At 34.6% G+C, this 27,969-nt stretch overlaps 1 protein-coding gene and 1 pseudogene across 1 annotated transcript; one reads left to right on the top strand and one right to left on the bottom strand.

The window, feature by feature from the left end:
- Positions 1–1,351: 1,351 nt before the first annotated feature.
- Positions 1,352–6,192, bottom strand: LOC120198823 (probable protein S-acyltransferase 16). Its single transcript, XM_039200085.1, has 11 exons — positions 6,150–6,192; positions 5,129–5,263; positions 4,787–4,826; positions 4,566–4,659; positions 4,150–4,246; positions 3,895–3,978; positions 3,713–3,753; positions 3,550–3,615; positions 3,377–3,436; positions 2,806–3,246; positions 1,352–2,085 (listed from the first exon to the last, which is right to left on the bottom strand). The coding sequence occupies exons 1-10, from the start codon at positions 6,190–6,192 to the stop codon at positions 3,085–3,087; spliced, it is 822 nt and encodes a 273-aa protein (XP_039056016.1). The 3' UTR covers positions 1,352–2,085; positions 2,806–3,084.
- A 1,626-nt stretch (positions 6,193–7,818) lies between these two features.
- Positions 7,819–11,737, top strand: LOC120198839 (annotated as a pseudogene).
- Positions 11,738–27,969: the final 16,232 nt, after the last annotated feature.

Raw genomic sequence — 27,969 nt, forward strand, 5'->3', positions numbered from 1 at the left:
TCATTAGCCAAATGTGAACTCATTGATGGACAAAGTTTGATAAACGTGTTCTGCATCAGCAACTTGACTGTCCACTTCCTAAAAACCCTAATATTGAAAAATCAAGTATATATATATATATATATATATATATATATATATATATATATATATCGTCTGAAACCAGTTGTTTCAAATTTTATTCCTTCCAAGTTCCATAAGTATCTCGTTGATCATGCAATGAAAGCAGCATTAACATTGGAAATAAATTCCTTATATTGGTTTGACTTCCATTTCAAGCCAATTCTTTCCACCTTAAAGCCGAATCCTCATCAATGACAAGAACGGACTGAGAGTGCTAAAGTAAACAATCTTATTTCTAAAAAATTTAAATATTCATATAGTTTATTTATATTTTTCGTGTATTTTATTGATTATTTAATTTTACTCTTTGAAATTTCTAATATAACTTTGTAATACCTCCTTATATAAAATTCTACGTCTATCTTGATTATCGATTTCATTTACTTGAGCAACAGGGGTAATGATTGTTTAAGCTTTGATCATACCATACCACCTTAGAAATTTTCAGGCTTATTAATTATTATTGATAAGCTTAAAATATAATACGTTGATGCAACGTGCAAACTTGAAAGCAAGTTGCAAAGATTGTTGGGGATCTCTAGGCTAAGATTCCACGTACCTGCTTAGTTAATGGCTAACGCTTTTCGATCTCACTGGCCGAGATTATATACCAACGTTATCAAATAGATATATGATTAAGATTTCAAGTTTCTTTTACTGCAAAACTATGCACCAGTTAAGAAGTAGATATGGCTTGCACGAAAGTGGTTGGGCCATGCTAAGAGGATCTTAGAAGTAGACATCAATACGATTCTAAATGCTGGTGCTGTCCCGCTGAATCTTTTGTTTAAGAAGTTTGTTCCGTACACGATTAAGCATACTTTGGTCGACATATATATTTTATTACTTGGACTTTGTACATTTTAATTGTATCCATTTAAGTTTTGAAATTTGGAGTCATCAATGATAAAAAAAAAAACATTTTCAAATTCGGAAACCCAAATTCTCAAAGTGGAATCATTTTTTAAACAAGTATACTACATGCCAAAAGATGATCTAAAAACCCGACTAATTTTTTTCCGATCAAGTAGAAAAGTATTACATATTCGGAACAAATGTCAGAATTCAAATCCACACTAAGACAACATGAACATTCTTGACCCATAGTGGATCTCAAAATTTTGAATTTAATATTATTCCATAGTCAATATGGATATTTCGGGAAGAAAAAGGAGGGAAAATTGTCTAAAAAAATTATGTTACCACGTCAATATAAGGTTCTTTAAACAAACATTTGATTTAGCTTAAATATTATATTAAGAAGATGAAACTTTAGATATACTTGCTAGAGACTTACCTAAACAAGATGTTAGATACAAAACTAGTTTATTCTTGCTCTGTTTCTTTGGATTCAATTTGTTATATTGTATTATCAATCTCTCCCAACCATTCTAACAAACCACGATAGTTTTCCTGTTGTAAAAACAATATAACCCAAATTCAATCCTAACTCCATTCTACATCCAAATCCCATCATTGCAAATACAATAGTCTTTTGAAGGCAAAAGAAAAAAGACAATTACATGTGCAATGATGGGATATGGATGTGGAGTGGTGCTATGACTGAATCTTGGTTATATTGTTTCCACAATAGAAGACCATGGTGGTTCGTTAGGATGGTGGAGAGAGATTGGCAAATACAATTTCACAAACCGAATTCAAAGAAACAGTGCAGGAACAAACTATTTCTACAGCCAACATCTTGCATAGGTAAGTTTCTATCAAGTAATATCAAATCTTTCATCTTCATAATTTAATGTTAAAGCTAATAGCATTTTACTCAAAAAAGAAAAAGGAACAAAAATTAAAGCATCTTGTGTTTTCTTGATCTCTCATAGTGGCATTGGAACTTCAATACAATGCTTCAGTTTCTGTATTGTTTTATGTGATCCAAAGGGAAGCCATGAACATTGACGAAGCTAGTTTCTTCAGTTGGATCGGTATCCCGCACATGTAATTCTGCTGTCCCTATATTCATATATGCTACTCAGTTATGGTCATTACATATTGTGATTCTAATCTTAGCTGTTAATGGAGGGAAAGGACTGACTAATTACGGGGAGGGTGTTAGACAGACCAAGAAATTAGGTGGTCGTATGCTAAAAATAGTTGGGGCAACGGACCACCAATAACATATTACTTCCAACTATGAAATTTAATATTTCACAATTAACATTTGAAATTATTGAAACGGGAATCACATTAACCGATATAAATCCCATCACCATATCTAGCCATGACAAGCAATGTCCAACAAGGCTATTGCCAAAGCCAGCAACAAAAAGTTGGGCCATGGTTGAGTCAGATTCGGCCAGTTCTGCTACAACAGGCTGAATATGACCAGCACTTTGCCAGATTCGATCTTAAAAGGCCATTAATCCATTATGGTTGTTGATGATAACAGAAAATAGCCTAGCTATAGCAAACAACTCACTTTCACCCATTTTTCTCGAATGAAACAGTAAAAAATGACACAAGGGGAATAGTAATTATAAAATCCTTAATTCCCCTTTATACTATTCTATCTCGTGGTAATTAACTGTAATCATTTTCTCTAAACACAATAAACGAGAATATCGAAACTTTTTTTCTCAATTGGTGGTTAAAATTGCCAGTTCAACTTTTTTTCCAATAAATGGCCAAGATTGAAGAATATCTAACCACAATAAACGAGACACGTACCTGCCATGCACCAAAAATGCTGCACACTAATCAGCACCCTCTAATTGACCTTCTAGAGGCATGTCCTGAAAAACCAAATATCGAAACTTTGCAGTATGCACTCGTGTTTGAGAAGTCAAAACTGTCGCCAAGGAAAACTGGAGCTAAGCATGAGAGAGGCAAAACAACCAGGGTTTGCACCAGAAGCAAGATGAGCAGCAAGACTTCCATCATTTCAACGTTAAGAACTCCTTGACATTTCTCAGGAATCCTTTATTATATGGATTTTTAAACCTCATCTCATGAAAGTTCTCTCCTGGATGCAGACAATTGAATAAAAATGAGAGAGAGAGAGAACATTATAAAACATGGATATCCAGAAATAAGAATTGTTCTAATAAAAATGTCACCTGGTAAAGATGAAACATTAAGTTGGAACTCTGGATACTTCTTCCAGTTTACCTGCACATCATTTCTCATTTTTCTCTTATTACGTTTATTGCAGATTAAATAAACTATTTCTAACAATGCAAACTTGAAAATATGTCCATTTTAAAAAAATAGTTTATCCATGGTCTAGCAGGGAACTTACCCACTCTTCAGCTCTGATATTGAAACATATGCAATAGACATTCCATATCAGAAATAGCCCCTGCAAAGAGATAAAATTCTTAAGTGATAGACTTTAACAGGGAAATAAATATCAACAGATACACCTAGAGGATCCATAAAAAAGAACAAAATTAGAAGTCCAACAATACAAACCTGCCACAGCACTTGTAGAACACAAAAAAGCAATGTGCTTCTTGCCATTACCAAAATGGAACCAGTCTATACCCAAAACATGCAGAAAAGGGGGAAACATCAATATATAAGCACCGATAACTGATGGAAATATATTAGATAAACTATTAAAGCAATGACTTACCCCCATTCTAATTTCTTTTAAAACTTGAAATTTTGAGGCAACTGCAAATAAACATGTGCTTAAGAAAGTAAATGACTTGAGTAAAGTAGGCAAAAGCTACGAATCCAAATGAATCAGTGTTTCGTAAGTCAAGACTAAAGCTAGTAGATTAAGAATTCAGGTATCTTCAAGCTTATTCTTACACTGGGAGGAGCATACTACGTAAGAAATTTCAGCAGTAATAAATCCAACCAGAAGAACAATAAAGATTAAATAATTTTTCTGACCTGCATGATGAAACAAAAATAATCATTAACCACTAAGGAGGATTATATTTAGTTAGGAATAATCTTATAAACAAAGGATAATTTACATTGGAAGAACAGGTTAAGAAGGTATAGAGAAATCAAATAAATTTTTAAAAAATATACTGCCAAAAACATATTGAATTTTCGTACCAATACAGTTTCCAAAAGCAGGGCAGTGGTGGTCAAAACCCTGAACGCATGTCTTGCAGCTCTTACAGTATCGTACTCTCATTTGTAAAAGAGAACCCTGGAAGAGAATAAACAAATAAATCAATAAAATTTAAAGGAAACAAAGACATGGTGGGACCAATTAGAAACAAAATTTTGAATGAGGTTGACCGGAAACTATCAGTCTTAAATTCATTGATAGAACCCAATAGGAGAGATTGCACATTTCAAACAAACTTTACTTGGTAAATACATCTTGCAACTTTAAGAAATTAGAGACCCCTAATCAGTTACTTCAAGCTTTTTTTCAAGCAATGTGAATGTTACTACTGTTATTTCTTCATGAATCGAATCAAATCAAATCACATGAAATAAAAAAAAAAAGGAAAACGGACAACCTCATTGAGAGTTTGAACACCAAGAACAGAATTTTCGTCAAGTTCATCCAAACAGGACTCGTGTGCCACAAAACCAGGATCCTTTATCATGATCCTGTCATTGGAAATAACATAATTAGCGGGTTTTATCAATGATAAAAAAAGTTAGTCGAACAAATTTTCTATGCGACTAAGCAAGTTATGACTGTTGCAAATGACTAAATAAGGCAAAGAGAAACAACCTACATAGACCAATGATGAGCATAATCATCTCTCCATTCGCTGCAAAAATAAAACAAATAATAGGTTGTTTTAAAATAAAAGGAAATTAATTTCCTCATTCCAATTTTGACAATCAAATTACTGGAAAATATCCAAAATATCATTATTAACTACTGAAATGACACCATATTGTAGTGAGCTAAACTTCATCCAAGATTTCAAATAATGAAAACAGATGCTAAGCAATTGAGATTACACTTATGCCAATAGATCTATAATTTCCCCCCAAAAAAAATTGGTGATGCAATAAAAGAGATCATGCGATCAAATTTAGCTTCAAAAAGTGAGGGCAGCAAGGGTACCTTTTCGAACAATAGCAAGATAAACACCCCAAACAAAAAATACACTGAAGAAAACAAAAGCCGGAGCAGATGCACGGAATCCAAGGACGCGTCTACACCACCCTCCAGATCCCAAAACTATAAACAAAATTAAAGCTGCACAGAAAAGAAAGATGCGTATTAATTGAACTTCAGAAAAACGAGAATTTTGAATAGTTTGGCATATTTTTTTGGATTGAAAAGACCAGAGAGTGTAAGTTGAATGAAAAGCGGAGAAGATGAGAAGAAGAGAGGAACCAAAACGAGAGAAAACTAAGTAAGCAAAACGGAGATGCATGAAATTGTATAACGACCAACCGATTTCGACGAAGCTAACATCTTCCTTTGATCATATAATTGCCGCAGCTTCTCCACCTCTGTGAAAGTTGAAACATGAATCAAAGACCAAATTTCAGATCTGATCCGAAAAAAAAAACCAAGGAAAAAGGAAATTTATGGTGGTCGTCATTTCAATGATGGATGAACCCACTAACCAAGAAAGTGAAAGTTTATGAGCCCACTAAAAGTTGGACTATTTAGATTAATATTTTAGTCAGTATTTTATATAAAAATTATATTTTTTAAAAATAAATTTTAATTTAAAAAATTAAGAATAAATTTATGGTAATACCTAACTAAATTGATAATGGATTTTTAGCCTCCTCAGAAGAAAAAAAATTAAGAGATGTGAAGCAGAAAGTAATAAAGGGTGATGGTTCGGGTCAAATTCATTTGGGTGGTTTCAAAAGCTGTGGAAAAAGTCAAATTCAGAAAATATATAATCAAATAACTTTAGAATTGGAATTCCAAGTCGAAGAATTTGATAATTAAGTTATATTATTGGTTTCACATTGTTTATTTCCAGAGACGAGCGTTTTTTGTTTCAGTCTCCGATTCGCTTTGTTGATGGCTGAAACGATAATATTCACACACTTGTCCACAACGATAATATTCTTACTAGAGCCATGGAGTGAATGTACTTCAGCTCAATAACACCACATACTTGTCCCAAGACAAGCCTTTGCTAGTATAAATGATATCCGCATTTCTTCCTGCGACTGTTACTTCGCTTCTAAGTGAAGGGATCAAAGCGTGTGATTAGATAGATTACTGAGAAAAACTCCAGCAAAAGCTTGTCCCCACACCCTCCAAGGAAGCTTCAATGCGGGTGATGATATCGCTTCAATCGTATACATTAAATTTAAACACGTAAAAATTATTTATTAAATTTAAGTATCATATTGGATGAAAACATAATCACATTAAAAAAAACTATCAAATTTTGTCGCACTCAAAATACTATATTGGATAAAAACACATACATCACCATAAAAATGGTAAAATTCAAGTTAGGAATTATATATTAGATTATAAATAACAGAAAAAATAGTTTACAGTAAAACCTCTGGTTAGATATACAGGATCAGGCGATCAAAAATGGACGACAGTGATTCGTTATTAAGTCCTGATCGTGCCACTTGTAGTACAGTAGAATGTTGGTTTCCCTCCAGAACCCACTTATCAAATGAGACCCCACCCAAAGGACATGGACATTGACTTTTTTTATAATATTTTTTTGGCTTCAACTACATCTTGGTAGAGCGGCTCGAATTTTGAAGACCAGCTGAACTGAACCGAGCCGAAGAGATGAGCCACTACATCAAAACGCTGTCATGTAAGAAAGAAGTGACGGTTGATCTTCCCAAACAGCCACCACGACGGCTCACTCCGCCGCCTGCATCACCTATCGAGTCCGTATTAAGGACTAGTTCTATTCTCCCATGCTTGTAAAATGTTAAGCTTAAAAATGTATTTTTAATCTATGTTTTCTCTCAATAAAAAACCTCCTCTCTTATTTTTCATAACATATTTTTTGTTTTCTTATTTTTTTTTAATTTTGAATAAGAATCTATATTTTTCTTACACATTTTTTTCGTCTATTGTGACACACATTTTATATGTTCTTGTGACATTATTCTTATAATTTTAAGTACGTTTTTCGTATAATTTTGCAATCATTTTGGTGCTCATACAAATATTCTCACGACATTTATTTTATGATTGATTTGTCAATAATCACGTATAGTCAAATATCTTCTTTGGTAAAAAGTAATTTACTAATAAAATCAAAATTGAATAGGTTCGCTCAAATTTCTTTGTCACTTCGTAAAATATTTCATTTTAGAGATGTTGTGAATTTTTATAAAAAATATTAAATTTTTTTGACGTTGATCTTCATTCTCAAGATAATATTTCATTTTTATTCATATATTTATATTTAATATGATTTTTGTATGATTATTGTCTCTATTTTCTCTATATATTTAAGTGTATTATAATTCTAATTTATTCTATTATTTTATTAATAAAATAATAAATCCAACTGCTACCAAAGGGAAAAAAAGCGCACATTACGCTAAAATAGGAAGATACATAGAAATGGGCCCCGCCAACATTTAAGTGCAATTCAACTACAGTTCAATGACAGCTACACTACACAGACTCGCAAGCCGGCGTTAGTGTAACAGAAAAATTAACAAACCCATTCCCAGCCTCAGCTGAGCCGAGCCGAGCCGAACCCTGCGCGTAGAGTCGTACACAATGGATCAGACTGTCAGTCTCCTCTTTTTACCCGGTCCGGTTCAGCACACTAAGCCGACCCGAGGAAGAAAAAGTCTAACCAGTCTTTCTGCAATTTTACTCTTCTCTAATGGAGACGATTTTTCATCATTTTAGCTTTCCAAAACTTATGCTCAACCTCCACTGATATCAAAGCCCTTTTCACGTTTAATGATATCTGGTTTCGGAATGGAAGAAGAGAAAGGAGCGCTGGTACAGAGCTTGATCGATGCTGTGAACCAAATAGCTTCAATCGGCGACTATAGTTGCGCCGTGAAGAAGGAGTATTGCAATCTCGCCAGGAGGCTGAAGATGCTGACGTCGATGTTTGAGGAGATTAGAGAAAGCAAAGAACAAATCCCTGAAGAAACGGTAAAGGCTTTGGCATCGTTGAAAGAGGCTCTGGTTTCGGCTAAGGAGTTGCTCAGATTCGGCAGTGAAGGCAGCAAGATTTACCTGGTGCGTGAGTAATTTTTTTACGATTTTTTCCCTTTCCCTTTTGGAACTGTTTGGTTGCTGAGAAAGTGGAGGAAACTTAGCTTGGTATGTGCGTGGACACATCAGAATATTTATTGCATTAACGCTACCTTAAATTAGCTGATAAATATTAAATATCATACTAAAATTTCAGTTCAATCTAGTGGAAGGTGAATAGAATCTGAAACTTTTGTATGGTATTCAGTGTTGCATTTTCTTTTAATTGAAAAAGGAAATAGATGCGATCCATTTATTTCCTGGATTAATTAATATTTAAAACTAGAAAAAAGCATGCCAACATATTCTTTTTTTGCACCTTGAAGTAACTACTATGAGAATTTCTTTTATAATTTTCGTTCCTTGTCTCTTGTTATGTTTTACAAGCTCAATTCTGCATCCGTTAATCTTCTTGTACATGAGGTTTTTAAAATAACTGGTGTCATCATCCTAATTGTAATTGGAAGCCTTTGAAATTTAAGGTAAAAACTGGACAATATTTGACTCTTTCATTCTAAAAATGGATATATTTTTTGTTTCGTCCATATCACGTAGATTCTGGTTGTTCTGTTTCTGGTCTTTGATTGGAGGATCTTTTTGGTTGTAAAATTGGAGCAGAGGAGGAGTTGAAGTTAGAGATGAAGGGAAGGGGATGAGGTGGTTAGTAGTATTCTCTATGAATAGTTCCCAAGTTCCTAGGCTTGATGATATTTTTCCGAGCACTTTCTAGATTGATTATACTTTATTCGGTTGCCATATTCATTGGTTTTGTTGTGGGTTTTCTTGATGATATGTATCCTTTCTTACAACTTGAGGGGAGGGGAGATCAATTTCACTTGGAATACCCTTATATGGAATTTCTGTTCGGGTTTGTTTCTTTGTATTCCTTCCCGTGCATTTCTGTGTCAACAATTGTGTTGGTTTGTCACAGACATCGATTTTGGTGTTTTGATGTTGAAGTTAACAAACGAAGTTCACCTTATGCCACTCACTTTGAACTTGGCAGTAAAGAAGCGCGCCAAGCGGCTCTAAGCCATGGATGTGCATGGTTTATGGTTTGGATTCTTTGCTGCTGACTGATAAACTATTTTTGTTCTACTTGCAGGTTCTAGAAAGGGAGCAGATTATGCACAAATTCCATGAAGTGACAGCTCGATTGGAACAGGCTTTGAGTAGAATTTCTTATGAGAATCTTGACATATTAGATGAAGTTAAGGAACAGGTACAGATCTATCACTAGACATATACTTGGAAGAATTACATGTTACCTTTCTTCTCATGCTATGTTGTATTAACCCCTTTTTGTGTTGCCCAAAGATGATTATTTGAATCACAGTCATCTTCAACATGGAATACAGTGCCATCAAGCAATCACAATATAATATTTTTATTTTCAGGTTGAGCTTGTTCTAGCTCAGTTCAGAAGAGCTAAAGGAAGGGTTGATGCACCTGATGTTGAGCTCTATGATGATCTGTTGTCACTGTACAACAAGAGTAATGATGCAGCAGCAGATCCAGATATACTAAGGAGATTGGCTGAGAAGTTACAATTAGTGGGAATAGCTGAACTCACACAAGAATCACTAGCTCTACATGAGATGGTTTCTCTGAGTGGTGGAGATCCCGGTGCAATATTTGAGAAAATGTCAAATTTGCTAAAGAAAATCAAGGATTTCGTACAGACAGAAAATCCCAACTTGGACGCTCCTGCAAGAGAAAAGAATGGCAGTGGGCAAACAACCACTGACCGAAACCACAAGACCCCAGTTATACCAGATGATTTCCGCTGTCCAATATCCCTTGAGCTGATGAAGGATCCTGTCATTGTTTCAACAGGGCAGGTATATTTATTTTAGATTTCTTTTGTTTTATATTAACACTTCAGTCTTGAAAACCACATGCCCCTCCTATAGTTAGATTGCTTTGAATGTTCAATATTGCTTGATATATTTGCTTGGTTATTGATCTCGCTTGTTTCATTGTATCATGTTGTTATGCCAATATTCTATTTGGCCAAAAGTTCATTCTAAAATGGTCCTAATCATAAAGTGATTCTCTATTTAAATTTGCTTGGAGTAGCTACACTTGAGGTTGGCACATAAATTGGGTGCTGAATGAAAGATGTTTATAATAGCCTTGCATTTTGTTATACGTTTTATGAGAGCTGCTCATGTATGCAAAGGCTGAAGTCTTGTTTATGTTGATCTTCATACTATATTTTTAACAGGTTTTATTACTCTCTTCTGTAGACTTATGAACGATCTTGCATTGAGAAATGGCTGGAGCAAGGGCATGGAACATGTCCAAAGACGCAACAGACTCTTAGTAACACTACTCTTACTTCCAATTATGCATTGCGTAGTCTAATAGATCAATGGTGTGAGGCAAATGGAATCGAACCACCCAAAAGACCCAGTAGTTCCCGACCTAGTAAAACCACATCTGCCTTCTCACCTGCTGAACGAGCCAAAATTGAAATTCTCCTCCATAAGCTCACTTCCAGCAATCCTGAAGACCAAAGAATGGCTGCAGGTGAAATCCGTCTTATTTCTAAACGCAATGCAGATAACCGTGTAGCCATTGCTGAAGCTGGGGCTATACCTCCTTGTGAGCCTCCTTTCAACACCTGACTCACGCACCCAAGAACATGCTGTAACAGCACTTCTTAACCTTTCCATTTGTGGAGTTAACAGAGGAAGTATCGTATCATTTGGAGCTATTCCTGGTGTTGTCGAGGTGCTTAAGAAGGGGAGTATGGAAGCTAGAGAGAATGCAGCAGCCACCCTCTTCAGCCTTTCGGTCGTGGATGAAAATAAGGTGGCAATCGGTGCCTCGGGAGCAATCCCTCCGTTAGTGACACTGCTAAGTGAAGGCACGCGAAGGGGCAAAAAGGATGCAGCTACAGCACTCTTCAACTTGTGCATTTACCAGGGGAACAAGGGAAAAACAGTTAGAGCTGGAGTCATACCTACGCTAATGCATTTACTGACAGAACCTGGAAGTGGAATGGTGGACGAGGCATTGGCCATACTTGCAATACTTGCTAGCCATCCTGAAGGGAAGTCTACATTGGAGCAGCCAAGGCTACGCATGTCTTGGTAGATTTTATTAGAAATGGATCCCCAAGGAACAAAGAGAATGCAGCTGCAATTTTGGTGCATCTTTGTGCTGAAGACCAACATCTAGCAGAAGTAGAGGGACTAGGAGTGATGGGTCATTTGGTGGACTTGGCACAAAATGGTACAGAGAGGGGCAAGCGGAAGGCTGCTCAACTGCTTCAGTGGTTGAGCAGGTTTGTTGAGCAGCAAAAGCAAGCTGAGGCCACAGCACAGCAGACGGGATCACCCTCTGTAGCAAATGCTGTTGATAGCTGAGTATCATTTTGCCTTAAATTATATTTTTGTTTCCTTTGACGTATATTACTCAGAACCATCTACGTTCCTAAAGAAGAAAGCAAAAGGGTAAGTTTGCAGTTAAATTGTTATGAGAAATTGTATGCACCAAAAGAGAAACAAAATCTATGTGAATGTAGTATGGTAATATTGTACGACTGTAATCATCCTCAGTTTTTATACTGGAGAGAGGTTTCTTGTTTTGAAATCAAACTTTGTTTCAAAAGTCACCAATATGTACGATTGCTCAACTTCAGCTTCAGTTCAATTCAATCGGCTGCTCCCATGTTGCGGACCTGATTAACTGTTTCGTCTTTGGTGAAACCAAAGGTACAAAAAAATTCAAATTTACTGATATGACTCCTTTCAATTAAGAGATTGTTCATTTTAGTCATATAAAATCAATATTAGCTCGAGTTTATTTGCTAGGATTGTCAGGAACTAAAAGTATGTTGTCTTGGATAAACCAACTCATTCCAGCAAAAACATGGATTCTATTGCAGGTACGGAGTAAAAGGAAAAAACCCTAAAATCCAGCAATAAGATAAGTAAGCAAATAATAATGTCGATAAAACAACGCAGCAAGCATCAAAACTAAAGGAAGTCATAACCACACAATGCGTGAAGAAAAAACTCCAACCGATGGAAGGAAGATCATCGCACAACAGCTGAAACCATTTACATATCCTAATACTGTTTTACATATTTAACTGCCAATAAAAATAATGTTTCATATTTAAAATATTAATTCTATATATGATGCAAATATGTTGATTGTTTATTGGAAATACAAGTTTTTTTATTTAATTTCTTGTAAATATATAGCGTCCAAACAAGCTCTGATTTTATATGGAAAACATTTTCTTGGCGCCAACCAATCATGAAAATGCTAAAAGTTTACTTGTTACCCTAATTCTTCTTGTTTTTCGAATTCCCCATCCCAAAAATGCTAAAAGTTTACCTGTTACCCCACATGCAGAAATTTACTTATTTACTGCATGCTTTTTTCACTTTAATTCAAGGTTCTATGTTAGGATCAATGAACCAGTTGGGCTGTCTTTCATCGAAGTAATTTGGTGTTTTCCTTTCTTTTTATAATATGAAATAATATATATATATGTGTGTGTGTTTTCAAAAGGCTTCTCTTTTATTGACCATTCCATATCTAAAGTAAAACAAAGCTCTAAAACATCATTAATTCTTCTTTCTAGAATGGTTCGTGTAAACACCCATTTTTGTCCGGTCTCAAAAAAACGTTATTATATTATTATTTTATTATCTATATTATTATTATTATTATTATCTTATTACTAATTAATTACATTTTTTCAGGACTAAGTTACAAAGAGTTATCCAAAGGCCCAGTCCCAAAATCTAGCAACCCAACAGACCCAGATCAGCAACAGTACCAAGCCTCTCCACCGACGAGTTACCAAGGCGAGTCACCTCCGAGCAAGTTGAAATGTCATCATCAATTATGCCGGCCAACCGAACAACAAAACAAATCAAAATTGTATCAAAGTCAAAAGCAAATCCATAAATCATACCTAACCTGTCAATATCCTACCAAAAATAAAGAAAATGCATATGCATCCAAGGAGATTCGGTGAATTCAACAATAAAATTGAAGAGAATGGAGCAAAAAAGAGAGAGGAGATTTAGGGGAAGAAACTGAAGCAGAAAAAAATTCGAAAAAGTTTGTAATCATATGGAAATTATCAATATACAAAGAAAAGAAAATTTTCAGATTCAATAACTCTTTTTTCTCTTCAAGGTATTTTACATGCAAGTATTCTTTACCTTTGTTTTTGAAATAATAAAAAATAAGAAAAAGATTAGATTTATTTTTGTGTGTACATGTGAGTTTTGAAAAAAAATAAAGGAAATGAGTGAAAGAGGAGAGGTTACCTTTTGTCGTTCGCGTTCCTTGTCGGAGTCGGATGCTTCATCGTGTTTAGGGGGCTGAAACGACAGTGGAAGTTTGGGTCTTGATTCCTAAACGTTTTGTTTCCAAGTCAAAGCTTTAGGTCTTTGTCAGGGGGTATTTTGGAGTTCTTTAGGCTTAGGAGAAATTTTGAGATGACAGGTTCTTTTGACTTGCAAATCTGATGCAATCTTCTTCTATAGTAGACCAATAATATCCAAACCTCATGATCTGTCTAACCATTGTGAATCCATTAGCATGTGTTCCACAAACCCCTTCATGAACTTCTTCAAGTATTCTCTTGGCCCCAATTCTATCCACACATCTCAAAAGCAATTGATCTTTGCTTTTTTGTACAAAATTTCTCCATCGAGGATTCTAGTTGTAATGATGAATCAGGGTGTCTTGAAACCGAAGGAGGATTCTAGTTGAAAATCCATAATGGACGGCTCGAATATTCAAGATTTGAGATGACAGATTCCCTCGAAAGTCTAATAGTTCAGGGAAAGATTCTCATACTCACACATCTTTTGTACGATCTGAATCTTCGAGACACATGTCAACTTTCAAGAAAGATTTGGATGAGGAAATATAGTGATTCATCATTTGACATCCACTGTATTTTTTTTTTCTTCTTGTAATGTTTACTTGTTTCTTATCCTAAAAGATTATACTTTTTCATTGCCTCTTTTAAATGAAATTTTTGAGATTGATTCATTATTCATTACATACAATCACCAAAACAGTGATCAATAACAACATTGTTTATTATGTTTTACACTAAAAAGTGTCAGAGTATGGGATTTCAAAACAGGTGTTTATCGGAGAGCACATACAAAAATATGATCATTGAGAAAGAAAGGTTAAATTGAGTAAATCAGTTTTAAACTAATCTTACCTTTCCCAAGCAATGAAGTCCCAATTTGAAGAAGAACAACAAGAGAAGTCATTCATTCTGATTAAATTTCTCAGAAAATCAACTAGTGGCCAAAGAATCAACAAAACAAGATAAACTTTCTCGGGGTGGATCATAGAATTAAAGTTCATGAACGAGAGGTTAAGAAAGTAATTCACAGTCATAACCTAAACATGGGAAAGGGCAGAAACTTCATGTGTTCCGATCAAAGAGCATGAGAGAACTCAATTGCCAGTCTCGATCTACGTATAACCCTTTAAAGAGTCATGACAACTCACATACATTTAGATCATATTTAGGGCATAAAATCATGGCATATGACATTTTTTACAGGATCTTCAAGACCTATATCTTCATTGAATCAATGAATCAATCATCATCAGTTATGGCCAGATCTCCTCATCACGTGGGAGCCGTGTCAACTCTGGATAACCAAGATTCATCATAGTATAAGCAGTGTCGACCAACTTTTCTCATCGCGTAGGAAATATGTTATCCCAGATAACCAGCCATCCTCATCAAGTAGGAACCGTGTTATCACCTTTAGATGGCTAGAACTCTTCATCACGTATGAGTCATGTCATCACTTGACTTGATCTCCTCATCACGTAGGAGTTGTGTCTGTAACACCCTTAACTCATATCCGACCCGAATACAAGTATGAGGTGTTACATTGACTTTTCAAACTTTGACTCTTAAAGAAAATCCTGGAATTTTTAAAACTTTCATTAAAACGAAATACTTTAATTTACATAAGACCATAAAATACAAAATCGATCAGAGTATTTGTAATTAACACTTATTACATGCCAACACTCTATACATAACCAAGTACATACTTTGTCAATTACTTCTGATCTGATCTCTTAGTAGTATTGTTGTCCGTGCTACTTCTATTTTTATTTTTCCTGATTCTTGGTACCTACGTGTAAATCACTTACACGCTAAGTCATAGACTTAGTGAGGCAATAAATGAATATGCAACAATAAACTTATGAATGTTCATACTTACAATTGTATCATGACATTTCGATATGCATGTATCTATCGCACGATAACATATAATGCACATACGAAACTTACCTTCTTGTATCACTTTCACTGTAAATCGATATTTCAATTGTATAACCCATGTATATTATTGAGAATAGAGGTATATGAGTGCATTGAGGTTGTGCACTAATGCTGTCACCACAGCTCGTATCAATTCCCTCATTGGGCACCGAACCTTAGTTTAGTATTAGTCCCGTAGGACTATTATCTATGTACCGTAGGACCCTACATCCCGAATGACTATATCCCGAAGGACTTCTCCTTAAGAACCACATACATAATACAATGGCTCCAATCAGTGTACCGAAGTACCACATATAGGTTCCACATAATTATATATATGTCCGAAGGACCACGTAGAACCCTCGACTCTTGGCATGCCAATTACACCTATAGTTCTCATATCGTATACTATGGGCATTATTCTTATATTTCATATGTTCATGTACTCATGTCATTTCTCTTGTGATCATGTAGCTCATGTCATTTCTCTTGTGATCATGTAGCTCATGTCACTTCATATCATGTTCTCATATCACATGTCATATCACATGAACATATATATGTCTGATGCATGTATCACAACAATTATCATGTATGCATGTTCACAACTATTATATTATGAAAATCAACATAGGGATTAGACTTATCACAAGTCTTATTCCATTATGATATACATATAGTATGCACTTACCTTAGCTTTGCTTTGATTCGATTCTAATCCTTTGATCGTTCCAAAATAAGCTTACTTTTAGTATCTACATAATCACACATGGATCTATATCAGTATTATAACTAATATACTCTAATGATTCACTCTTTAGACTAAGAGAAAAGTCAATTTTATCTTTTAATGAAGGTATGCATCGATGCACTACTGATGCATCGGTGCATAAAAGGTATTCGATGTAGTATTATTGATGGGATGCATCGATGTTTCATTATTAATGGATGCATCGATGCACTACTTATGCATCGATGCATGAATTGCATTCGATGTTTTTATTTTAAAAGAGTGCATCGATGCACTACCAATGCATCGATGCACATTCAAACAATTTTTGGGTTTTAACCTTGATGCATCGATGCACCATGAATGTGCATCGGTGCACTCTGCCCAGAATCCTCTTTTTGAACCCAAAAGTTCATTCATTTTGGATTAAATACTTCATGTTTAATCCTCTTTTTCATTCTTAACTCTAGTACACATCCTTAAACCAATTTATACTCATTTATTTCATCTTAAACCTTTAAATCCTATCATTCATATGTAATTTAAGAATTACATTAATAAATCAACATGTTTGAATTTCGTTTTTAACACTTCGTATATCTTAACTAGATTGATGACAAGTCAAATATAACTTTCAATTCTAGTTATGAACTCTATTCCAAGATTTCATTTAAGAACTTCAAATCTTAAATCTCTCCTAACTCCATCATCCCTTGATGTTAAGATAACTTAAGCTTTCCTTAAGCTTAGTTATCATCTAATAATCAAAACCCAATATTAAATTTAACAAGAAACTCAATAATAAGAAATCTTACCTTTGCTTTGGTTCACACGTACAAGGAAGAAAGAAGAAGAAGATAACTATGGAAGGCTTTGGTGTTCTCTTCTTTTCATCCCACTTGTACTCATATATATCCTTATCCCTTCTTTAATTAATTTTCCTTGCAAATGACTCTTTTTCCCTTCTATTCCTTCTTCCTTTCAATTCAATCCTACACAATCATTTACATATAAATCTTTATATTATTCATTCATTCTATTTTAATCACCAAAATCTGAAACTTTCCAATTTAGTCACTAACCCGGTATTGAGGATGTTACAACTCTCCCCCTTAAGAAAATTCGTCCTCGAATTTTCATTATGCAAAGAGGTAGGGGTACTTAATCCTCATGTCCTCTTCACGTTCCCATGTTGCTTCCTCTACTTTGTGATTCCTCCACAAGACCTTAACCAATGGAATAGTCTTGTTCCTTAGTTGTTTAACTTCGTGAGCTAATATTTGAACAGGTTCTTCCTTATAAGTTAAATCTGGTAGAACTTCAATTTCTTCAGGAGTCACAATGTGAGATAAGATCAGATCTATATTTCCTAAGCATTGAGACATGAAAAACATTGTGTATCTTTTCCATTTCAGTTGGCAAAACTAACTGATATGCTACTGATCCTACCCTCTTAGTAATATCATAAGGTCCAATGAACCGAGGACTCAACTTTCCTTTACGTCCAAACCTCAATATTTTCTTCCACGGAGACACTTTCAAGAACACTTTATCTCCGACTTGAAATTCAATTTCTTTCCTTTTTAAATCAGCATACGATTTCTGTCTATCAGCTACAGCTTTCAGATTATTCTGAATTACTTGAACTTTCTCTTCTGTATTCTGAATCAACTCAGGACCAATAACTTCTCGATCCTTAAGTTCATACCAGTTCAAGGGCGTACGACATCTTCTTCCGTATAGAGCTTCATAGGGAGCCATTTTGATGTTTGACTGATAACTATTGTTGTACGCAAATTCAACAAGTGGTAAATACCTTTCCCACGATCCTTTGAATTCAATGACACAAGCTCTTAGCATATACTCCAAAATTTGAATAGTTCGCTCGGATTGACCATCGGTTTGAGGATGAAACGCTGTACTGAAGTTTAACCGAGTTCCCAATGCTCTATGTAATGACTTTCAAAACCGTGATGTGAATCTAGGATCCCGATCAGAAACTATGGAAATAGGTACACCATGCAACCGTATAATCTCTCTAATATACAACTCAGCATACCTATCCATGGAGAAATCAGTTCATACTAGAATAAAATGGGCTGACTTAGTCAATCTATCCACGATTACCCAGATTGAATTCTTTTTGTTCAGAGTTAAAGGCAAACCCGTCACAAAATCCATCGTTATGTTTTCCCATTTCCATTGAGGAATTGAAATCGGTTGTAACAATCCTGACGGAACTTGTTGTTCAGCTTTGACTTGTTGACAAGTCAAACACTTTGATACAAATTCCGAAATGTCTTTCTTCATTCCCGACCACCAATATCGACTCTTGAGATCCATATACATTTTGTTCCCTCCTGGATGCATTGTCAATGGACTACAATGAGCTTCCGTTAACAAATCATTCTTTAATTCATCATCATCCGGAATTACTAATCTTTCTTGATAATACAAGTTCTCATCAGACTTAATCTCATAATCCGTACCCTCTCCATTCTTTATCTGTTGTATCCTCTTTAAACATTTTTCATCTTTAACTTGCAATTCTTTAATTCGATTTAGCCATACGCGCTTGACTGTCAATTCTGCACAAATTGCACCATCTTCTCTTAACTATAATCTAGCATCAAGAGTTCGCAAAGCTGCAAACGTCTTTCGACTCAAGGCATCAGCTACCACATTTGCCTTTCCAGGATGGAAATCAATCACCACATAATAATTCTTGAGAAATTCCACCCATCTTCTTTGTCTTAAATTCAACTCTTTCTGAGTCATCAAGTATTTTAAGCTCTTATGATCCGTATACAAGTAGCACTTTTCACCATACAAGTAGTGACGCCAGATCTTTAAAGAAAACACTACTGCCGCCATCTCTAGGTCGTGTGTTGGATAATTTTTCTCGTGCGGTTTTAGTTGTCTCGAAGCATAGGCTACCACTTTGCCTTCTTGCATTAATACGCATCCCAAACCATTATGAGACGCATCACTATACACTATAAAGTTCTTTCCAGACTCGGGTTGAACTAACACTGGAGCTTCTGTAAGAATCTTATTTAACTTTTCAAAATTCTCTTGACATTCTCGAGTCTAAACAAATTTTACTTCCTTTTTCAACAGTTTAGTCATGGGTAATGCTATAATCGAAAAGTTTTTAACAAACCTTCGATAATAACCAGCTAATCCCAGAAAACTTCTAACTTCCGATACATTCTTTGGAACTTCCCACTCCAGAATAGCTTTAATCTTTTGGGGATCCACTTGAAATCCTTCTGTAGAAATTACATGTCCAAGGAATGCCACTTCATTCAACCAGAATTCACATTTAGAGAATTTAACATAAAGCTTCTTGTCTTGTAAAATCTGTTAAACAATCTGTAAGTGTGAACTATGCTCTTCTTCTGACTTTGAATATATTAAAATATCATCAATAAACACCACAGCAAAGTGATCCAAATACGGTTGGAAAATTCTGTTCATTAAATCCATAAAAGCAGCTGGTGCATTCGTAACTCCAAACGGAATCACGATAAATTTATAATGACCATATCTTGTTCTAAACGCCATTTTCGAAATGTCTTTTTCTTGAATCTTTAATTGATGGTAACCCGAACGTAGATTAATTTTTGAGAACACTGAAGCGTCCTTTAATTGATCAAATAAATCGTTGATTCGGGGAAGTGGATACTTGTTCTTGATGGTCACTTTATTGAGTTGTCTGTAATCGATACAAAGATGCATTGATCCATCTTTCTTCTTAACAAATAGAACTGGAGCTCCCCAAGGTGATACACTTGGTCTAATAAACCCTTTGTCCAATAACTCCTTTAATTGAATCTTTAATTCTTGTAATTCCTTTAAAGCCATTCTATATGGTGCCATTGCAATGGGCGCTGTTCCTGGTATTATCTCAATCTGGAATTCTACCTCTCGGTCAGGAGGTAAACCTGGCAACTCTGCAGGAAATATATCGAGAAACCCTCTGACTATAGGAATCTCTTCAATCCCTTTCTCCTTTGTTCTAACATCCAATACATTAGCAATAAACCCTTGACATCCCTGTAGCAGTAACTTCTTTACAGTCATCACTGAAATCACACTTGCTAATGGATTCCATCTTTCACTAAATACAATAACTTCTATTCCTTCAGAACTTCTCAATGTCACTCTTTTCAATCTACAGTCGACATCAGCGTAATAACGATATAACCAATCCATCCCCAGTATCACTTCGAATTCGTCAAAAGGTAATTCCATCAGATTAGCAGGAAATTCAATTCCCTGAATCTGTATGGAACACCCTCGGCTCACCATATTTACCCGAGCACTGTGCCCTAGTGGATTCGTCACTATTACTTCATTGCTAGTTGTTTCTAAAGGAATGTTCAATTCTCTTACTAACGTACTAGTAATATATGAATATGTAGACCCCGGATCAATCAATACAATAACACCTTTGTCAAATAATAGAAAGGTACCTGTTATAATATCTGGGTCCTCACAATCCTCATTGGTCTTGAGGTTGTACACTCGAGCAGTGGAATGTATCTCCTGTTGAGCAGAGGACTCTGACTGACTTCTTCATCTGCCTCTACCTCTTCCCCTCTAGGCTACAGAAACAGACCTCTCTGGTTGTACAGATTCACTAGTTAACATTGGACAATCCCGAACAAAATGCCCAATGTTCCCACATCTAAAGCAGACTCCAGAAATCATCCGACATATCCCTGAATGATTCTTTCCACAATGTGGGCATTGTCTGGCTTGACTCTGATTAGATCTCCCAGCTCCATATCCCACTGACTAAGTTTGTCTACCCCTCATTTGATTTGATCCTTTAGCGGAGGATGCCATTGATTCTGATTTAACCTGGGGTCGAAAACTAGCATCTTTGCCCCTTTTTGATGGTGCGAAACTCGAAGAAGCACCCGATATTTTGACTGTATGAGCTCTCGAATTTTTAAATCTCTCGTAATGAGCTCTTTTCAGAGCCTTGGCACGGTTAAATACTTCTTGAAATGATGATAAATTCAAGATAATCAATATTTCCTTTAACCGAGGACATAAACCCTCTACGAACCACTCACAAGCATCCTTTTCAGTAGGAACTAGCTCGGCAGCAAAGCAGCTCAACTTATTGAATTCACACTCGTACTCATATACAATATGATTACATTGCTTCAGATTCATGAACTCTTGCTTCATTTAACGAACAAATTGATCTCTAATGTACTTATGCTTGAATTCTTCTAAAAACAAAGACCGAGTTACTTGGGAGTTAGACATTCTCAATGTAACATTGGTCCACCAGATCCTTGCTTGTCCTCTTAACAAGGAAATTATCCCATCCAGCTTCTCAGCATCGGAACAATGAAGTCCCGTAAGCATAACTTTTATTTCATTAAGCCAAAGGTCCACAATAACAGGACCTTCATTGGCTTCCCCTTTAAACTCTGGAGCTCCCAATCCCTTCAACTCTTTCGCAACATTCATTTTTGGAGTTGAAGTAACAGGAGGTTGGAAACGTGTCAATACCGCGTTAACGTTCTAAAGAATATATCTTGATCATTTACAGGCATTCCAGAGGATGTATGTTCTTCACTCTGCCTGGCCAGGGCAGGTGAATTACTGCTTTCAGCGGGTCTATCGTCTCCCGCTTCATTTCTAGTTCTACTTTGTCTGGACATCTATAAAAATACAACCATATAGTTCTATTAGCAAAACAGCATACTTACTATTCCATCAGATCAGAAGTTTTCACTATTTTGTTGGCATGTATACCTTATAAGACACTCTTGACTTCGGTTTATGCCGAGAATCGACTAAACCGTAGCTCTGATACCATTAAATGTAACACCCTTAACTCATATCCGACTCGAATACAAGTCTGAGGTGTCACATTGACTTTTCAAACTTTGACTCTTAAAGAAAATCCCGGGAATTTTTAAAACTTTCATTAAAACGAAATACTTTAATTTACATAAGACCATAAAATACAAAATCGATCAGAGTATTTGTAATTAACACTTATTACATGCCAACACTCTATACATAACCAAGTACATACTTTGTCAATTACTTCTGATATGATCTTTTAGTAGTATTGTTGTCCGTACTACTTCTATTTCCACTTTTCCTGATTCTTGGTACCTACGTGTAAATCACTTACACGCTAAGTCATAGACTTAGTGAGGCAATAAATGAATATACAACAATAAACTTATGAATGTTCATACTTACAATTGGATCATGACATTTCGATATACATGTATCTATCGCACGATAACATATAATGTACATACGAAACTTACCTTCTTGTATCACTTTCACTATAAATCGGTATTTCAATTGTATAGCCCATGTATATTATTGAGAATAGAGGTATGTGAGTGCATTGAGGTTGTGCACTAATGCTGTCACCACAGCTCGTATCAATTCCCTTATGGGGCATCGAACCTTAATTCAGTATTCATCCCGTAGGACTATTATCTATGTCCCGTAGGACCCCTACATCCCGAAGGACTATGTCCCGAAGGACTTCTCCTTAAGAACCACATACATAATACAATGGCTCCAATCAGTGTACCGAAGTACCACATATAGGTTCCACATAATTATATATATGTCCCGAAGAACCACGTAGAACCCTCGACTCTTGGCATGCCAATTACACCTATAGTTCTCATATCGTATACTATGGGCATTATTCTTATATTTCATATGTTTATGTACTCATGTCATTTCTCTTGTGATCATGTAGCTCGTGTCATTTCTCTTGTGATCATGTAGCTCATGTCACTTCATATCACGTTCTTATATCACATGAACACATATATGTCTGATGCATGTATCACAACAATTATCATGTATGCATGTTCACAACTATTATATTATGAAAATCAACATAGGGATTAGACTTATCACAAGTCTTATTCCATTATGATATACATATAGTATGCACTTACCTTAGCTTTGCTTTGATTCGATTATAATCATTTGATCGTTCCAAAATAAGCTTACTTTTAGTATCTACATAATCGCACATGGATCTATATCAGTATTATAACTAATATACTCTAATGATTCACTCTTTAGACTAAGAGAAAAGTCAATTTTATCTTTTAATGAAGGTATGCATCGATGCACTACTGATGCATCGGTGCATAAAAGGTATTCGATGTAGTATTATTGCTGGGATGCATCGATGTTTCATTATTAATGGGATGCATCGATGCACTACTTATGCATCGATGCATGAATTGCATTCGATGTTTTTATTTTAAAAGAGTGCATCGATGCACTACCAATGCATCGATGCACATTCAAACAATTTCTGGGTTTTAACCTTGATGCATCGGTGCACTCTGCCCAGAATCCTCTTTTTGAACCCGAAAGTTCATTCATTTTGGATTAAATCCTTCATGTTTAATCCTCTTTTTCATTCTTAACTCTAGTACACATCCTTAAACCAATTTATACTCATTTATTTCATCTTAAACCTTTAAATCCTATCATTCATATGTAATTTAAGAATTACATTAATAAATCAACATGTTTGAATTTCGTTTTTAACACTTCGTATATCTTAACTAGATTGATGACAAGTCAAATATAACTTTCAATTCTAGTTATGAACTCTATTCCAAGATTTCATTTAAGAACTTCAAATCTTAAATCTCTCCTAACTCATCATCCCTTGATGTTAAGATAACTTAAGCTTTCCTTAAGCTTAGTTATCATCTAATAATCAAAACCCAATATTAAATTTAACAAGAAACTCAATAATCAGAAATCTTACCTTTTCTTTGGTTCACACGTACAAGGAAGAAAGAAGAAGAAGATAACTATGGAAGGCTTTGGTGTTCTCTTCTTTTCATCCCACTTGTACTCATATATATCCTTATCCCTTCTTTAATTAATTTTCCTTGCAAATGACTCTTTTGCCTTCCATTCCTTCTTCCTTTCAATTCAATCCTACACAATCATTTACATATAAATCTTTATACTATTCATTCATTCTATTTTAATCACCAAAATCTAAAACTTTCCAATTTAGTCACTAACCCGGTATTGAGGATGTTACAGTGTCAATCTTTGATAACCAGTCGTCCTCATCGCGTAGGAGCTAAGTTATCATCCTTCTTAAAGATGGCCAAGAACTCTTCATCACGTATGAGCAGTGTCATCACTCGACTAAATTTCCTCATTATGTAGGAGTTATGTCAACTTAGATAACCAAAGTCCTCATTGCGTAGGAACCGAGTTATCAATTTTCCTTGACTAGATCTTCTCATTATGTAGGAGTCTTGTCACCCTTAGACGACCAGAACTCTTAGCACGTATGATCCGTGTCGTCTCCCAAATCAAACATAAAAAAATGGGACAAAATTGGTTGTTTTTTTCGTCTTTGCCCTATTCTTGTTAACACAAGAATGTGCAAAGAGGGGTAGCTGTAAACACCCATTTTTGTCCGGGTCTCAAAAAATGTTATTATATTATTATTTTATATCTATATTATTATTATTATTAATCTTATTACTAATTAATTACATTTTTTAGGCCTAAGTTACAAAGGGTTATCCAAAGGCCCAGTCCCAAAATCCAGCAACCCAACAAACCCAGATCAGCAACAGTACCAAGCCTCTCCACCGACGAGTTACCAAGGCGAGTCACCTCCGAGCAAGTTGAAATGTCATCATCAATTATGTCGGCCAATCGAACAACAAAACAAATCAAAATTGTATCAAAGTCAAAAGCAAATCCATAAATCATACCTAACCTGTCAATATCCTACCAAAAACAAAGAAAATGCAGATGTATCCAAGGAGATTCGGTGAAGATTTCAACAATAAAATTGAAGAGGAATGGAGCAAAAAGAGAGAGGAGATTTGGGGGAAGAAACTGAAGCAGAAAAAAATTTGAAAAGTTTGTAATAATATGGAAATGATCAATATACAGAGAAAATAAAATTTTCAGATTCAATAACTCTTTTTTCTCTTCAAGGTATTTTACATGCAAGTATTCTTTACCTTTGTTTTTTTAAATAAGAAAAAATAAGAAAAATATTAGATTTATTTTTGTGTGTGCATGTGAGTTTTGAAAAAAAATAGAGGAAATGAGTGAAAGAGGAGAGGTTACCTTTCGTCGTTCGCGTTCCTTGTCGGAGTCGGAGGCTTCATCGTGTTTAGGGGGCTGAAACGACAGTGAGAGTTTGGGTCTTGGTTCCTAAACGTTTTGTTTCCAAGTCAAAGCTTTAGGTCTTTGTCAGGGGGTATTTTGGAGTTCTTTAGGCTTAGGATAGAACCGACCACCGATGGTGGTGGTCGGATAGCGATCTTGGCCGAGCATAGAAAAAGAGAGGGAGTGTCGCTTGAGAGAGGGGGAGAGCAGAAATGAAAAACAAAATTAAAAGTGAAACCCACTTAGGGTTCTGCCAAGTTACCTACGTGTAAATGGCTAATATTAGCCTAAATATCAAGTTTTTGGGTTAACTACACTTAAGACACCTTAATTTAAGTGTGAATTTGTTATTGTCATCATCCTTTATTTATTTTGGTTTATTTACATTACTAACCCTCTGACTATACTAATAATTATTCTAACCCATAAACATATTTGGCTCTTAACCCCTAACATTTTACCTTCTTACATTTCCATTATGTCGTTTCTTTAATTTAAGTATTTTAATTTTTTTATTTACATTCCAGTTATTTTCAATTTTTGTGTTTTATTTATTTTATTCTCAACACTTTAGATTCATTATTTTTAATTTAATCACTAATATGTTACATCCCATGTTTATTTATTTTAGATTTCAGCATTTTATTTTTTATTATTTTAGTCATTAATATGTATGTTTCTTGTTTATTTCTAATTTTGGCACTTTTTTTCTGTTATTTTATTTTTGTCACTAAGCTTGGTGGTAGTATATTTAATATTTTGTGTCTGTAATTTTTAATATTTATGCTTTAGTCTTATTTAGTTATCCTTTATATATATGGTATTTTTTAATTCGGATGTTGATTCCTCTTTTATTGGCAACTTTCAAGCGTGCTCATATGATAATAAGAACCAAATAATCTTTTAACTTTTTTCTGCTATTTGTTTGACTTATAAACCCCATATACTAGTATTCTACATTATTTATATAATTTAAGCAAATGGGCTCCATGTTTTTTTTACTTTCGGCATTAGCACATGGTTTTTGACTCTAATTCTCATCCTCTTAAAAAACACCCAACTAATAGTTAAAGAAATCATAATGAAAGCCTTAAGCAAAAGCTTTGAATCACATATTTCTTTATTTTTCTGGACATGCTCCAGTGATTTGTTTTTTATATAAATAATCATTATTTTTTTAATATACAAAAATAGAAAATTTTATTATGTGGAAAATCTACGATGTCATCTCCCAACTAAAGGGAAAGTATTTTTTCAAAGATTTTTCACATAAATGGTTGTTTTATATTCGATAATTTTTTGTGTTCCATGTTTATTTATTTATTTTTCATCGTTGTTCATATTCATTTTTTATTTTATTTTCTGTGCAAAATTTGAGAATAATATTTCAATGTGAGGGTAATCTATGAGAAAGTCTCTAACTATAAAGGAAATACTTTCTCGATTGTTCACACTTATTTAAATAAAATCGAATGAATAAAAGGATCGTATTATAAATATATTTTCGAGTTTATAATTCCCAATATTTAAACACTGTATAATCGTTTAGGTATTAATTTTGGGCGTTGTGGGGTGCTAATCCTTCCCTACACGTAACCGACTCTCGAACCCATTTTAATCGAACTTTTGGTAAACGCAGACCAATTTTTGTCTTAAAAAATGATTTTTCTTAAAATTATTTTTAAAAGACGTTTTAGGTGTTCGACCTACCTAACCCAAAGGTTGATGGCGATTTTTTTTTCAATTTAATTCAAATTAAACCAAAATCATCAAATTTTCCAAAATAAAATCGTAATTGTTTATAAAATGATAAAAGAATTTTTTAAAAAAAATGGTTATGACAATTTGCTTGCTTTGCTTTTGGTTGAAAATTGCAATGAATTTTTGGCGTTTTCTATGACCCTTTGTCTTAATTTCACCTCAAAAACTTATTAATATCTCACAATGATGCATGAATCTACTGTAATATAAAGCTAACGAGAACCATGCATTATTTGTGCGTAAAATTTGATGCATGGCCTGCAGGTGAAACAGATTTCCTTGGTGACGATGAAGAATATTCACCCAAATTTTATTGAATTTAAAGATTCGGTGTTATTGGTATAAATTATTTTCAAATTTAAATATGTAAATTAAAAATTAATTTACACCATAAACATGGACTAATCTATTAACTTCATAAACATGCTACATATCATGCACGATGAAGCTTCTTAAATTGATAACAATGGCGGATGAAAATTCCTTTCTAATCGATCATAGGGATAAACAATAAGTGCATGCTAATATATTTTTCTCTTTTTTTCCGATGAGAAGCCAAAGTGCAGATGACTTCATCAACTTTTCTTCAGCTAGAATTCCAACAGGTTTCTTTGGAGAAACAGGAACATACATAGGAACCATGATTTAATGTAACTCAAACAACAATGTCAATATTTAACAAAGAAAATCAGCTTATCAAGTTAACAGATCCCAAAAACTTTGCATACAAACATAGATGATCAAATTTGTAAGAAAAACAAAACAAAATAC

Source organism: Hibiscus syriacus, unplaced genomic scaffold (assembly GCF_006381635.1).
Source record: "Hibiscus syriacus cultivar Baekdansim isolate YM2019G1 unplaced genomic scaffold, ASM638163v2 tig00004810_pilon, whole genome shotgun sequence".
Taxonomy (NCBI): domain Eukaryota; kingdom Viridiplantae; phylum Streptophyta; class Magnoliopsida; order Malvales; family Malvaceae; genus Hibiscus; species Hibiscus syriacus.